This window comes from Poecile atricapillus, chromosome Z, assembly GCF_030490865.1.
Source record: "Poecile atricapillus isolate bPoeAtr1 chromosome Z, bPoeAtr1.hap1, whole genome shotgun sequence".
Lineage (NCBI taxonomy): Eukaryota > Metazoa > Chordata > Aves > Passeriformes > Paridae > Poecile > Poecile atricapillus.
Genome location: NC_081289.1, coordinates 114362021 through 114378574, shown reverse-complemented (window position 1 = coordinate 114378574; position 16554 = coordinate 114362021). Strand labels below are relative to the sequence as shown.

Here is a 16554-nt window from a genome sequence, read left to right as displayed (position 1 = left end):
GTAAAAAATTGACCGTCTCCAACTTGTCCCCTTTGCTATTGACAACGTGACCAACAGAGCTGTGGCATGGAAACAGTACAAAGAGTTGTCATGGCAATAAGTCTGGCTGATGCAAAGGTCATTGTGCAGGGTTAAAGGGCAAGATCAGTGGTCCATGTTATCCTCCAACTGCAGTGCTCCATCACACCCACACAATTTTGAGGAATTAATAAAACTGGGGAACTAGCAGAAAGTGCAAATAAGAAGGAGGCAGTTTTCAGCTCCTTCAGCATGGAGAACATTCAGCTTTGAGCCTTTCCTGTTTAACTTGATTAGCTGGCATGGGATTTAACTCTGTTTTTTTCTAAAGTTTTCTATAGAAACCCAATAAAAACATCCAGGAGCATACAGCTGGTTAACGTTAACAAAAGACCTTGACAGGATCATGTAAACCATAAAGGATGTCATGCTTGGGGCCTTACTGCCAGCAACATTAGAGAGTTTTTTTCATTAAAAGTGAAAACTGTACACTGAATATGGGATATCTTTCTGCAGCCTTCATAATCTCACACAGTACATATAATTTAGGTTTAGATACAGAACACACTCCGGTGTCACAGATGTCTTTGTGCAATCTCTTCCATTAAGTCCTTATGAAGCTACAAGTTGCAAATCCAAAATTCTGCTCCCTGAGGACACAGCTGTGTGAGACTTAAGTACTGTTTTAGCTCTCTGCCTATCCTGAATAGCTCTGCAAACCTAATCTTAAATACCATCATGTAACAATCACAAAAACTTTTGCTAAAGGCCATATATACTAATAAAAAAGACAGTGGTGCTTCCAACATTTTGAAATGCTCTGAAAACCAACTTTTCCAATACTAAATACAACAAAATAACCTTCATAAAATATAACTTTTCTCCATTTACATTTTTAAAGGATTAGTAACCTATGCTTTTCAAGCACAGGAATCTGCGAAATAACTCCTAGCATGGACAGTTTCTTTTTTTAATACATAAATTAAGAAACTGGAGAGTTTTAACCCAAGTCCAGTTTCTAAACAAAGAATATTCTTGTTTAAAAATGGAAATGTATTTCCATTATAATTGTTAAAAAGTTAGCTTTACAAACAAGGGTATTTTAATTAAAAAAAAAAAAAATCTTAACAAAACTATACAGTGTACAAATTACTGTCTACAAGGTAGGCGGTTTATTCAGAAGATCATCCTTTCTTCTTGCTACTTGCAGCTTCACAAACTCATTCACATATTTTTAATGGAGCTGCCCACCTGAACATCACCCCACAACTATATTGCTATAATTAATATTTTTGCCATGTCTTTATGTACAGTCTCCTTCACTGCCTTCTTTTTTTTCCTTAGTCAAGCCTCAAGCGTTCATGTCACTCCAGGGGAAACACACTTCAGTGGCACAGCCATGAGGCCAGGGCTGCAAAGCAACTTAATAAAGGCAGAACAGTGCACATAGAACGGGGTGGCTCAATTTAGTCAGAATACACTTCCTGGTGAAGGAGGAGGCCAGAGACTGGATTTGAGTTCTCAATCTTATCTTAATCTTTTGACTGCTGAGTTCAAAAAAAAAAAACAACAACCCACAAAGCCAACCTAAAACCAAACATACAATAAATGAAAAGTTCATTATCTTCCAAGCAGGCTTTTCTATTAGAGAGGCAGGTGACAAAGAACCCACAGTTGCTGAATAACCTAGTTTGAAGAAGGAGTTTACTTCTCTAAAACATTGTGTCTTTAAGCTAAGCCTTTTTTTTTGTTTGTTTTCATACAGAAAGCCAGAGATTAAAAAAAAAACCCAAAACACTCTGTTAAGGGGCATCTATCTTCCTACAAAGGGCAATCACCATTCTGGATATTTCATGTTGAATCCTGAACTTTTTCCAGTTTTGTCCCAATGTGCTATGAAAAGCTTACAAGGAACACCTTGTTCATGGAACTAATCAAGGATATGCCCCCAGCACAGCTCTGCTCCGAAACTGCTTGGTATCATGACGTGTAAAGGACAACACATACTTTGTCTTACCAGGCCAGAGCCTGAGGCACACTGTGCTTGGGTCTAGCAGACTTTGCCATGTACTTAGCAAACAAATTGACTTACTGCAGGGCTCTGAGAAAAAACCAAAAACACCACATTTCTTTTTGCGTCTCTTTTTGCATCTGTGGGGTTTTGTGGTTTTTTGTTTGTTTTGTTTTTTTTGGTTGGTTTGGTTTTTTAGTTTAGTTAAATCTCAAAGGTTTATTTTCCTACAACTCCCATCTCTGTAGCCATTCAAGCCCTGCCTGCACCCTCTCTCCTGGAGACATGAGGATGTGCTGCCGGTTCTGCTCTTAACCACAGCCAGAGCCAGAAGGGACTGATAGTGGTATCCCCTGACCAGTGCTCATTGGGGTGGCTGCTGCTGGAGCTGATCCTCTGGGACTGCTCCAGGGTAGGAAAACCTCCTAACTGCAGAGACAACTGCAAAGAGATTAATTTTCCTCATCCACATTACTATATGCTCCTCTGCTTTCACCCTAATAGAGGACTGTGCTTTAAAGAAGACTTCATCCTGTGTTGAGCCATACATTGCAAATATCTTTTGTGTGTAAGAGGTCACCAGCAACTGGTCTGCAAAATGGTACTTTACTGGAAACACACTTTTATCATTTTTACTTCCTCCACTACCTAATTCCTTGTGTAATGAAACTCGTTCTCCACTACACCTCAGAGGTCTCCATCTGATCTGCTCTATGAGAAGACTGAAAACTTCTGACATAGCCCAAGCAGGCTGAAAATTGTAATTCAAATGCTGAATTAAAAACCTTGGTGGGACGAGAGGGGAGTGGAACATAAAAAAAATTATATACAGGAAAAAAGTCAAGCAGGATAAGGGGGGAAAATTCTCTGCTTGAGCAGCTCCAGAGTCCACTGGAGACAGTGGAATTATGCCAGCAAAGATTTTGGCCCTGTACTTGCATTTCCTAGACAAAAGTAAATGTCTCTGTCATTCTGAGCTAAAAACATTTTCTAACATGAACACTTCAGGATGCACTATCTTTGCCAAAATGGAGAAGGCTTAATTTCACTGTGGGTCTTGACCTCTTTCTCTGTCTGTCTCTCTTTCTTGTGAAAAAAACCCTTGAAGGAAAACAATTTCCTCAAGTCAAGTCTGCCTCCAACAGAATTCATTATTTATTTTTTAAATCCAGAAATGATTTCAGCTTGCACCCCAGGTGGGAAGTTAAAAAGAGGGAACCGATTTGAAAGTTTGTCACAGTAGGCAGAACAGTTGCTTTGCAGCCCTCGCCTGGCTAAGGGTGCACTGCTTCACAGCTACACTGTAAAGTGTTAAAAATCCTCCCCCCCACCCCAGAATATATATATATGTATGTATAAAAAAAAAATCCCCTGTCCACCTCTCAGTACAGAAAAGGACCTCATCACACTGCAAAAATAGCAGTACCCACTTTGGTCAATTAAAACAAACAAAAAAAGCATACATTATTTTTTTTTTTTTTTAAATCTGTGTACTTACCTATAATAACCAATACAGCTAAAAGCACTACCTACATAGGCAAAACTTGGTATTGCATAATTCGTATAAATTTGTATCCCCTCCCCCCAATATTAATTGGAAGATGAAAAACATGAAAGGTTAATAGAAAAAACACCAAAATACTGAAAATATTGCTGGTCGATTACAATTCTTAAGCGGCAACTATACACAGCCATGATATGCTTTATAAATGTGAGATAAAGGTATAACTGTCTAAAAAATCCATGATGTCACTCATTTTTCGCATCTGGAGTACAAAATATTTTGTCATAAAAATGGTAAAGAATTAAAATTATAATAAATGCAGCAAAACAAGTGTAGTGATGTCAAATTTTTTTGTAGTTTTTTTGTTTTTTTGTTTTTTTCAATTTTTTTGATTTCAAGGCAAGGCACGTAATGTGGACATTATATCTTCGTGCAAATTAGGATTACTGGAAAGAGTATTTTAAATTTTTAAAGAGACATAGAGGCAAAATGTCTGCCCATGCACATTATATTTCTGTCAATATGTGAAAATTGTTGAACAAGGCTAACTTCTGAAAGCACCATGCAAGTTTACAGCACCCTGTAAATAGACTTACATTAAGAGTGCATTATTTAAATACAACATATCCCCATCCTGGTATTACCAGTTTGTAAACGGTAAGCTTTGCCCTTGTGACATGGATTTGCCTATGTCTTTGTCTCTATGATGTAGATTTTACAGAAACATGTAAACCCTATGGGTTCTTGATGCAACAAGTAACTTTAAATAAATAAATCCTGCCCCTCTGTGAAGGCAGCAGCTAAACCAACATAAGTGCTGTGTTTCCATTGATTTCTTATTCTCAAGGACGTGATTTGTCTTGACTTAATGCCTTTTAATGCCCTCAAAAACTGAGGGGAAAAATAAGTTTGTTCAAAGTAATTTTTTATTTTTATTTTTAATCCCCTCAATTTAGAGTCCAAGGGCTGAAGGACTTATAGTGATGACCTCTTAGATATGATTTTTAAATTGCACTTGCCTCTGTAAGTGTTTCTTTAGTGGGGAAAATGTCACTTTTTTCCTTTTCCTTTTTTACTGTTGCATGAGAAGATAACACTTTTACCTGCGTAGAGGCATTTCTTCCATAGAGCCTGTGTGTTCATACTGATTGAAAACTTCAAACTGCATAACACACTAGAAAAAGGCTTAATTAAGGGCCAAAGTTTAATAAATCCATACTGATAACTAAAGGCTACAGAGCTTATTTTTAAAACATTTAGAAATCAGACTGTTGAGAAAATGGCTGGCTCACAGCCCTTGTCCTCCTGCAGCTCTGCTCTTGCTGCCTAGCCTTTGTTTTGTGAGATAACCAGGAATAGTGATCTCATGCGTAAACAATAAGAATACTAAACCAATAGAACTAGCTTATCATGCAAATATTAAGGCATCTAGAAAGTCAGTTAAAATATATTGTCGGAGACAGAACATCTATTTCCCAGCGGACTTCATATAACAAAGGCTACTTAGGAGGAGCTGCATTCTACTCATCAGTGAAATACCATCGACCCTTTGTATATCATTTCAGTTTCAGACATAAGGGAATTAGTGATTGTAAGAGCTGCAATTGCTGGTCTATTTTTGTTCTTCTTTCTTCAGGTTCTTTTCTCATACTGTCTTCTTTTTTTTTCTTTTTCTTTTTTTTTTAATTTTGCCTTTTATTTTGTTTCCCTCAGTTGCTTGTTTCTGCTTGAAGGAAAGGCTCTCCAATTATGTTCAAACCATAATTTGGGACATTTGTCGGCAGAATCGGTGTCCTATTTGATACTTGGAAAGGAACCAAGCTAGCCCAGGTACCAGGACTGTTGAAAAGGGGAAAGAGACAAGGAGGGAGAGAAAGAGAGAGAAAAAAAACAAAACAAACACACATTAAACATTTATACAATGGATTTGAATCAAGGTACATCTAATATTCATTAATAATAGCACTATTTAAGATAAAACTGGAAACAAAATTTGTGAATGTAACTTGAGATTCTACTTCCTAACTTTCTTTGTGAAAGCACGAGTTGTTTGAAAGAAAAATAATTGTGTTGAACTCAGTAGCAAGTTGTATATGACTCCTGAGTTACACTAAGTGGTCTGTTTGCTTATGAACCGCCTCCCACCAATGTCAGATGCAAATACATAGAGCAGACACAACTAAACCATACAAGTGACACTATATAGAGTAATGGATGTCATTTAAGAGTTAGTGAAATATACCACAAGGTACAGTTGCTCTTTTTTCAAGAATGAGTATAAAGATTCGGTGGTTGAGCATCTTGTGAGATTTCCTCCCCTCTTACAACACAGCAGTTTATCTTTTCACCATCCCAAGATGGGCCTCTGAGATGCACGGACACCCATAGGAACTGAGGACTTTTTATGTTCAAAAAAACTTCTTTTGAAAAAAATTTCCCTAAGAACATCAGTTTCAGAAACACCAGCTAACACAGGATCCAATCACCTAAACACTTGCTTTCAAGGGTAGCCATGAGTCCAGGATAGCAGCGAGTGCCATATTTTTTTCAACAAGCCTCTGAGAAAGAAAATATTTTCAAGAATGATCCAATGACTTAGGAACTTAAGTCATCATTTCAAAAGAACTCTCTCACTAAAGAGATGAAGTCCCAATGGCATTCACAGGTTCAGTAGGCACCAACCAGCAGTACTTGCAAGAAGGATACTCAAAGACAGGTCTCAGCTGCTGGTATTCAGCAACCCATTCCTTTTCTGTGGTTCTGGCAACCCAGAAGTACAAACCAAATTACCCTAAGCTATATGATTCTATGACTTCAAAGAAAGTTTTGTCACATTTATTTAGAAGAAAAACAGCATCATTAAGTCAGCATCATTGCCAAAGAGCTAATACCAACACTGGACATAATACCATGCAAACACACCCTTCCTCTACATTTCATCATATGTGAGCTTTTCTAGCATTTATCACAACATAAGTGCTTACTTGGAATTATATTATGGGATTAGGCTAACCAGCTTCCTGATAACATATCTGAAGCCCTTCAACATGTGTATTGTGAAGGCAAAAAGTTTTCTTCCATCTACATTGTTTGGCCCATTTCTTACTGCTCTCTTCCTGGACAAGAAGTCATGGTTTTGAGGCATCAGGTATAAAGAGGATAATTGACCATTTTTATCTATTTCAAATGTTCATGACATAATTACATTTAATTTGGAAGCCTTTTGTGATCATTTCAGTTGCTGAAAAGTGGTCAACTTATTTTGTGAATTCCAGGGGATGTGTTTCTCTGGTCTTTCATATTAAAAAAATACAAAACTAGAAACAGATTCTGTCACTTATTTCTATTTGAAAATACTTACCTTTCTAAACCTGTTAATTTACTATTTTACCTCCTAGCAATTAATTTCAGGTGCTATGTTTTACATACACAAAAAAGTAAAAATAGTTCCTGACCTGCTTGTCTCAATGATAGCCATATTCCAAAAGGAGAAGAATTAATATTATTTCATGAAGAAAATACAATAAATATTAATATCTTTATGCCTGAAGTACAAATGCTATTCATTAAGGCTGTTGGGTTTTCTTTTTCTTCAATTGGATATATTCTTGAAGGACACCTAAAAATCTGGAGAGTTTTAACCTTTTCAAAAATCCAAAAAAATTTACTGCTTTCAAAATGTAAGATCAGCTAATATGTTTCTTTTTTGTTGTTTTAATTCTATTGACTATTACCAAAAAAATCTACTACCGAAGTAAAATAAAAACCCTTTTGAAATTTAAAAGTCACAGTTACACCACAAATCTTGAAGCACTCACAAAGACTTAAACCTTGTTATGCATGAAAGATTTTTCCAAGACGATATAATGAAAAGAATATGTTCCAAAAATAAAAAATATTCAATACCAGAATTTCATTTAAGAGTCTTAATTGTTTCAACTTATTCTTCATCTTCCTTCACAATTTGTTTTAAAATGCATTTTTTGTTCCTTCCTCTTTGGATTTCAGTGATGTTAAGAAGTAAATTCTGAAATAAGAGTCATAAAGCAAATCGCTTCCAAGCACATGGATTTATAAAAATAAGACTTAGTAATAAAAAAAATAAAGAGTCAAGCAGATTTTTTTGCTTGTCTGAATATATGTTTTATTATGCACAGTTCTTCACTGTCCTGTTAATGGGATTTACAGTGTTTAGTCGCTTCAAAAAATACAACACTAACTCAAAGAATAAGAATTTTGTTTGAGGTCAACATTCTATTTTAAAAAAAAATTCTGTGGCAAAGGCTAAACATACAGGCTCCAGATTATCTTTCTGAAGATTTACAGTACACTTCAATGATTGGATAAATATAATTTTAATTTTTTGCATTGTTTTAAAGTTGCCAACCTTCTAGTAACTACAGTTGGTGAAGACAAAAAGTCAGTGCTGACTAAAAGCAAATTGCACTTGCAGCAAAATATTTATCTGCTACTTCAAATACCAGACAGAGATCTTGATTTCTATGGAAACTGCTCAATAAAAAAAAGTTGTATCAAGTTCCTAATATGACTGTTGTTGCCATATGACCTATCAGTTCAATATAGGTGTTTATTTAAATCTTTCAAGCCTCCCACCTTGTATTATGACCATGACAAAACTGCAGACTGTAAGAAAATTTGTCAGTACTACTTATGAATCCTGAGGGAGTAACACATCATCCACGTTAACACTCCGTATATCCCACAGGATAAGCCTCTTGTTCTGCTCACACCAAGCCTTCTGCCAGAGATGGTGCTGGAGGCAGCAGAGCACCTGTGGGACCAGGACAGGCACACAGTGTCTGCCTGCAGGGCTGCAACAGCCACCACTGTCACACCTCTGGAGGTGGCTGAAGTCCTGGTCTGAACAGACACACTGGGCACAGTCTGGCTGCTCTGGCAGCTGGGAGGAACAGCCCATTGCTTCTTTTGCTGCCATTTCCTAAGCCATTATTTTCAAGGCTTGATGAGTTCTGGTTGTAGTTTAGAAAATAACGTTATAAAACAGGTGGATGTAATTCTATCTTGGGCCACCCCAGTCCAGGTACCACCAACAGAGTCTTACAGCAGACAAACGAAGAAAACTGAATGAAAGTTATGGAGAAAAACAGCCTTAGTTACCACACAGAGCTCTGAGAACAGCTGTGACACAACTGTGAATTACCAAACACACAACACAGGCTCTGCTAAGCTGCATGCGTGTGTCTGTCCAACCAGCATACCCATGACCTCCCTTTACATTTATGACAAACTTAGTGAGACTTTCAGCTACTCTATGAGCCACACTCTGCTTTGTGTGCTTTCCCCAGCACTCTAGGATAAAGCCAAGAAAGACCAACTGCCCAGAAAAGCAAGGTAGCCTTTTCCAGCCCTTTCAGAAGGCACCTCTCTGAGTGTTGCAGAGCTTAGCTTCTGCCATGGAAACCATCCACGGTTTTTCTGCAGAACATCCTGGCAGGAATGACAGTTACTTCTGGCTGCAAGGCAAACTCTGCTTGGGTGCCCACACGAGCAAGAAATGGGGGAACACTTTTCTCTTCACCATACCATCCAGCAGTTGGTGTGAGTCACAGTTAAAATTCAGCACTTGTTTTCATGAAACCAGAGGCAATATTCTGCCTGTGTCCACTAAGTACCTCAGCCAGGGAAGCCAAAATTCTTTCCATTGCCTAGGACAGAGACAAGGTGGATGTACTTGCAGAAGTCAATAGGATGCCCCCATGGCTTCTCCTTCACATAAGAAATCTTTGTATTGTATGAGTGAAATAAAGCAAGTCTACCTCACACTCCATCTTACTATTCCTGAGGAAATCTGTTATCCATTTGCTAACAGAAGTTATAATAAAATGCCTTTCTACTGAAACATGAAGTGAGACCTAAAAAAACTGCTCCAGGCTAATTTTTGAAGAAAATTACATGAGAAACACCATGAGAGTCTGCTGTGAGATTCGGATCCATCTTTGTTGCAGGACCATCTTCCTGAAGCTTACACTTTTGAGTAATTTCACTACTGCTAGCAGTTGTCTCTTCATCATAGCTAGACTATCAGATATGTTATACAGTCATCAGTTCCCTCTCTATCCACAGGAAGTATAATGTATTTATCTGTTCAAATGCAATAAAACAGCAAAGGAAACTTCTGCAAGAATCCTACAGGGTTAACGTTCTCCATTACACTTTCCATTACAGTTTCCAGATGTTAATTCAATCAAGATTTCTGCCATGATTTCCTCTTAAAGATAATAATTGCTGTTTCAAGGACCTCTGGTTAAAATATTACTGGAATGGACCACAAGTAGTGCTTACATTATATGTATATACAGTCCACTTTGGAGGTTATAGAGTATAATAATGTTAACCAATTAACTAAATGCAATAAAAAATAAATCTAATCTGACCTGAGTCAGTATGGAGGTCTTTCAAATTCTTATTTTCCACCAGTTACTACCTTCTCTCTTTCACAGTTTCAGAAGTCTGTAGGAATATTTTACCATTCAGAAAGTACATCTAAAGCAGTATTTCCTTCTTGCAGCTTTACTATCATGTACATGAACTCACTAGCCCAGAGAAGGTAGAGAAGATCCTGCAAAGTCAGTCTTTGCACAGAAAAGGGAGAAATACCTTCAATATTGAGTGAAGTAAATAGCAATAGTAAGCCACCAAGCAAGGCTATCTCTGTAGTAAGTGCTTGCCCACACAAACACAGGGATTTTTACCTTTTAAAATTACTTGGATCATAAGAACTTTGGAAATGCAATTTTCCTACCCTCAGTGCCCTGGCTAAATTCCCACTTCTGCATTTCTGGCTAAAGAATAACCACCCTTCCGGCATCTACTTAATGGGTACTTCTTTTACCATTCTAATCTGGCATCCATAGGTAAACAGCTGCCAAATTTCACCTCCAAGTTGAGCACTTGTTTCAAGAGATGTATTAAGTATGTATCACAGGTTAGTTTAGGATGACTTTTACAGTTTAGTAGACACATACCACCCATCCAGCAGACAGAGAAGTTAAAGACCTACTGATTTATGCCCAAGGGAGGGAAAAGTGAAATCTTCTATAAGAATGCTATTTATTCTATTCTCTGCAGGCTGCTTTTTGTGGCAATGTAACACAAAAAGGTACACGAAGCTTGGGAAGAAGCTACAGAGCCCGTTACTAACAAAGACCCACAGCAGAGGGAGAGCCCTGAGAAATGGTGCATGTCCATGCTGTGCTTTGGACCATTCAAGTATGAGAATTTGGTCCAGGAGCAGGGATAACAGAGGGTTTCAAACATGCACTTGAACAGAGGGGGCTGTGACCAAGTCAAGCCAAACCATGGAGAGCACATGCCAGGTCACTGGGTTGCCTATAGAAAACTCTCAGCTTTACACACTTGCACTACCTTTTTTTTTTTCCCAAATATTACTATTTCCATTTCAAACCATTAGAATTTTTACTTTAGCCCTTTTAAAAAAATATAACTACAAATTTATCAAATTAGCATGACTAAATAATAATGCAGATGATCCTAACTGCACCAAACAAACAAATAAACAAACAAAAAACCCCAAACAAATCAGTTCTACTGATTCAAAAGAAACAATTGGAGGTCAGATGATAAAGTAGAAATCTGTAGTAACCAAGAGGTTAAAGATACAGTTTACACTTGGGAATTTTCTATAATATGCTCCTCCTTCCTTAGCAGCTGCCAAAAATCATCTGACAGGAAACATAAGATTAAGTTTGTCCCACCTAAGTGAACAAAGAGATCTCAGATCAGGCAACCAGTTCACTGCAGTGCAAGAACTTTTCTAATCCTGCTGGAATCTGCAGCGCTGCTCAGAAATTATAACTAAAGTTGTTTTCTTTACTTTAACATCTTGCTTCTAGATCAGCTCAATCATTTTGGCCACACTGCAGTTCTTGTTGCTTCTCCCATAAAATTTAACTTAAAACTCCAAACATAATCATGTGGAAAATGGACATTATTGATTCCTATGGTCCATTGTTCCCTCATTCTAAGTCCCTGAAGTTCATGTTCAATCTGGAATTACATCATGTCTGGTTTCTCCTGGTTACCAGACGGCTTGAGACGTGACCACAGCTACAGAAAAAACAAACAGCCTTCTTCACGCTTCGGCTCCCCTATCGATTCAAACATAAACTTTTTTTCTTTCTCTCAAGTATGCTTCAAGTATGGAGCATGGTTAATTTAGAGATTAAGTTCCAAATTAGATTATCTAATGGCATCTTAATGGATTGCTGACCCATTTCCTGTGGGATGGCAGCATGCAAGTCTGGCTTGAATACAACTAATTTCTTAGGAAGTGTTCAGAAGATGTTTGCCTGGATGGGGAGGAAACAATGTTCTGCACATCTTTCTGCATACAGAGTTAGGAAAAACTATTAGAATTAGTAATTTAAATTGATAAAGATAAGGAATAATTTTATTTTCTCTCTGTGAATATTTTTACAAGGAAATTTCAGCCCTTTTGTTCTTAAATTGAAACAGTACTATTATTCCAAACCATTGCTGGGGAGAGGAATGAGGGAGGGACACAGGTCAGAGTGTATGAACTACTGCTCTAATAGGTGTCTGTGTTTGCCCAAATGTGCTTAAACAGACACGCTGCTGGCTGTGCAATTTTAGCTATATGTTTTGTCTTTACCAAACATCTACAAGACATTATGCTACAAAAGCAACATGCACCCATTCTCAATTCCCCTCCAACTTCTTTCACAAACCAGATTATCCCATTTGACTGCCTTATCAGCACTGTTATCATAAAATGCACAGTGGTGCTGGGGGGCTGAGGGGGGAGTAATGATGCTTGGAATGCTGAATACCCCACAGCTACAGCTGAGAAAGAAATTCAGCACTCTGAGAACAGAGCTCCCCTCAGCATCTCCAGGAATGAGACAGCTGTTGTACTATGCTGATGTGTCAGGATAACAGAATGAAAGCATGAAATTCTAGCCTAGTGCATTTGCCTGGATACAGTAAAGGTAATGTTAAGCAGTTAATGCAGAATGATTGTTACAAGAATTAATATAAATAAAAATACATTTCTCAATAGCTGAGTTGGAATGTACACTTTGGCAATGAAAAGTTGCTAACAGTCTGTGGAAGACTTGCAAATATTCTGCATGGCCCAGGAGAGACCCGTTATGCCAGCTTTTATGAGTGTTTTTACTGGAAATACCATCAATAGTGTAATGAGTGGCTTAGATTTAGGATCAAATGCATGCTATCAGCCTCACACACACCCCCACTTTTTGTCACTCTCACTCATTTCTTAAGTGTACTTTTGCATACACTCTTGCCCTCACGTAGTGACTGAGACTGTATTTTTCTAAATGAGCCTTACGATTTTCACAGCTTTCCCTCGCCTTCTGTGTCTGGGAAAACAGAACTGCCATTATCAAAAAAATAAGGACTTGAGGTTTTTTAATGGTTTTTAGTATCTTCTTCACATGTACACCAAAAAATTACCTAAATGATCATAGAAGTACTGGAGAATTTATTTTTATTGATGTATTTGAATGGTGTTCGAAGTGCAGCAGATGCAATAAAATACATTTACAAATAAATATAAGAAGTCATATAAAGACAGAATATGTACCAAAAATGTTCTAAATAAGCAATGAAAAAAGTCAAACCAACCCAAACAAAAATTGTAGGTGGTTTGAGAATGAGGAGCAAAGTAAAAATTACGACTTCTAAATACTTCACCAAATAATTGGGGTGGCTTTTTTTCGATTTAATTTTAGGATTTTTAGGATGTTCATTGAAAGTTTATGTAAGTATTTCCTTTAAAGATACTAGAATATTTAACTCAGCCATGCAGAGTATCAATCTACTTTTTGTTATCACTGTTCCCTGCAAGTCTTCTGGTTCTGTAGAAAGTGATGTATCAGTGATCTTTTCATGGCTTTTTGGTCCCTTTTATTTTTACTATTACTCATATTCTCTTTTCTGCAAAGTTCAGCCTTTGCATACAGACCACTTCTTTCTTATACCTGAATCTTTAAATGCCGACAGACAAATAACTTTCTCAGGAAACAAAACAAAACAAAAAAAGGTTCAAATCTATGTATTGTAGCTACCATGAAGTGTGACAGCCAACTATTAATGAAACAAAGAACACAGAAATAACAGAAAGTTTTCATCATTTACTTTCCCCAAACTTCCAAGGTGTGGTTCACCAACAATACTTGATGACAAAGCTTTCAACCTGACCATCTCTGCTACCCGATATCTGTAGAGACAGGGCAGCTAACACTGAGGGACTGCCAACTTTTTCACCTGCCTGAGGTCAATAATACTTCTGAAAAATCAGTATGCTTAACCCCAAAAGCCCCAAATGGTAAGACTGAGCACAATCAAAATGGGCTCTGAAGATCCAAGGAAATAATCAAGTATTTATCAAACGATTTGGAGCTGCAGAAACTTGTTTGGACTGGGATATATATTTTTACCAACATGTAACAATTAATTTCGCAATATATTCTCATTTTTTTTAACATTAGTTTTAGTGTTAGAAAGGCTCACTGCTCCTTAGCCTGTGCAGGAATAATTTCTCAAGTCCTCATTTCTGTGGGATTTGAAGAATGTCATATTTCAAAACCCAACAACTAAGAGCCATCTTCTTAGTCAGAACTGTTTGTTTCCTTGTCCTTCAAGGCTGCGCATAACCCAAGAGCAAGTGGCATAGCCTAGGCCTCTAATGAAATACCCATGGCAGAATTTGTGCTTTTCTGGCAGTGCTTGTGTGAGTTGGTAGGGCCACAGTGGCAGGCAACATTCTGGGAGTGATCTGAAAATTCGTGTGGCCTCTAACAGTGAATGGATCATGGAGCACGCTTTCATTCACCACCAAAGTTTTCTTGATCATCACATAGAAATTTTTTCCCCCACTTTTCCCTTCTTTTCACAATTTATGCCCAAGGTGATGTATGATAGTACATCATCAAAAAAGAGAATTCAGCAAACACTAGGACAATGCTCCAATGTCAAGTTGTCAAGTGACAACTGATTAAAATCATGTGAGAAGGATGTTCCTAGATAAGTTATTGTGATATAATTTTCTAACACCTGTCAATGACCTGAAAACTTTGTAGAGAGAGAATAAATCACCCCACACCCATGTTATAAAAGCTCAGTTTGGTTTCACTACTGGCAGTACATTGAAAACTCTGGCAATTACGGCATGATGGGGATTTGTAATATGAATCACAGCCCTTGAGGAGATGAAGTGAATCCATTAGCTAATTTTCCATTGTACTATTTAATATATAAGGAAAGAAATAACGAAGTCTTATTTTACCACCACAATTCTTCCAGATTTAAAACATTATTTCAGAAAAATTGAAAAAAAAAATTAATAAAAAAATTAAACTTGAGATTTATAAATAGCACCAATTTTCAAATTCAGTAATTTCCCTTCCAAGTTGATTCTCAAAAGTCAAAAAATTTCTAATAATCCATAGTACCATCAGTACAATGCATCAAAAGGTATTTTGTACATAATACATATGAATTACACTTACACACATATTTACACTAACTATTCGCGGGTACATATATTTTCATGTACACATAAATCTCAAAAAAGTTTTAAATTATTTCGTGAGTGGGTGTCTAATACTTCATCTGACAGGCTCCCAACCTACAAGCTTTACATGTACAACCCTCATTAAGTGTTGAGTTCTGCAAATAATCCTGTAGACGAAAAAGGAGAAAACTGATGTAGCAAAATTATGTTGTTTGGTTTATACAGCTATTTAGATAAGCACACAACTTCTGCTGTTACCATAATTCACCATATACCAAGAGATGTAAAATGTAATAAATTAATAATATATCAAAGGCTAATGGAGTTTATTGTTTGGTTTATTGTTTGGTTTATTTGGTGAATTTATTTGGGGCTCATAGAAAAAGAAACTAATTTTTTGTAAATCATTCCTAATTATTCTGTTATTTAGTTGAAAAATAAGATTGTTTATATCTTACCTTCGGGCATATGTTAGTGACCTAAAACTACACCAGCTAATTGGCAAGAAATGTCTCTATGAACAATATAGTTATTCTTTACCCAAAAACAACCACCACCACAGCCATTAATTATTATACTCATCTATACCTTTAACAGTACCATTTTCTTTCTGTTAACCACTAAGGTCCCAAAAACATGAGTGCAAATAACATTTTTAAAGCCTACAATCAGTATTTCCTTCAACTTGCAAACCATTTGCATAGGACAGCATAATGTTATTTCAGGTGTTACATTGAGGGATGGTCTAAAGTCTGCTTACATGAAATATAACCTGAATGCATTTAGGAGAAATGTCACACACATATTTTGATCATAATGCTGTCATATAAACCTCTGGAGGCCCACCAAAACAGATATTGTCTCTCTATGCAACTTTTTTAGAGGTGGTGTAGGGGTGGAAATAATTAAAATGTTACCTTTGCCAAGTAATTCCCAATGTATCCTCACTGGCACTGGGGTATAAATGCCTGCCGTTTTGATTCATGGTCCAGTCACAAATTCTCAGCTGTCAATTGAAACCTAGCAGTCAGATATGGATCGAGCACACTACAGTTTTTAGTATTTAAATGAATACATGCAAACTACTACTGTACATGGCAAAAGTCTTACTTTCCCAAGAACTTTAAAAAATAAAGCAAAATAACTTACTTTGAGAAATAAATGCCTATAGACTTGTTTAATATAACACTACTTTAATATGATCCTCTATTAATAAAGCATAAAAGAGTAACTAGTGTGTAGCACATAGCAATTAGCCATTATTAGATCAAACTGAGCTGGAATAAAAGGAAATGTTAATAATCAATAGTGTGATACTTTAAGAAAGGAAATAATTATGCTGGTTTTTTAAGCAATGCTCTATATAAGGTGTATTGAGTAAGGTAAGATATAATAAATATCATCTAGCATGCTTTTTGTGAATCAAGGAAGACATGCAATTTATAGAAAATTGTCCAAAAT

General features: G+C 36.8%; 1 protein-coding gene across 7 annotated transcripts in view; it reads right to left on the bottom strand.

Annotated features, from left to right (window-relative positions):
* Positions 1-393: 393 nt before the first annotated feature.
* NFIB (nuclear factor I B) overlaps positions 394-16554 on the bottom strand; it is a 169818-nt gene continuing 153657 nt past the window's right edge. For 4 of the 7 annotated variants that reach the window (XM_058864275.1, XM_058864276.1, XM_058864277.1 and 1 more), the window contains one exon: positions 394-5372. In XM_058864275.1, the coding sequence (XP_058720258.1) occupies positions 5355-5372 (18 nt within the window). In that variant the 3' untranslated portion in view covers positions 394-5354. Of the gene's footprint in view, positions 5373-16010; positions 16100-16554 lie in introns of all 7 variants that reach the window. The other 3 variants (XM_058864272.1, XM_058864274.1, XM_058864278.1) reach the window with 1 other exon arrangement.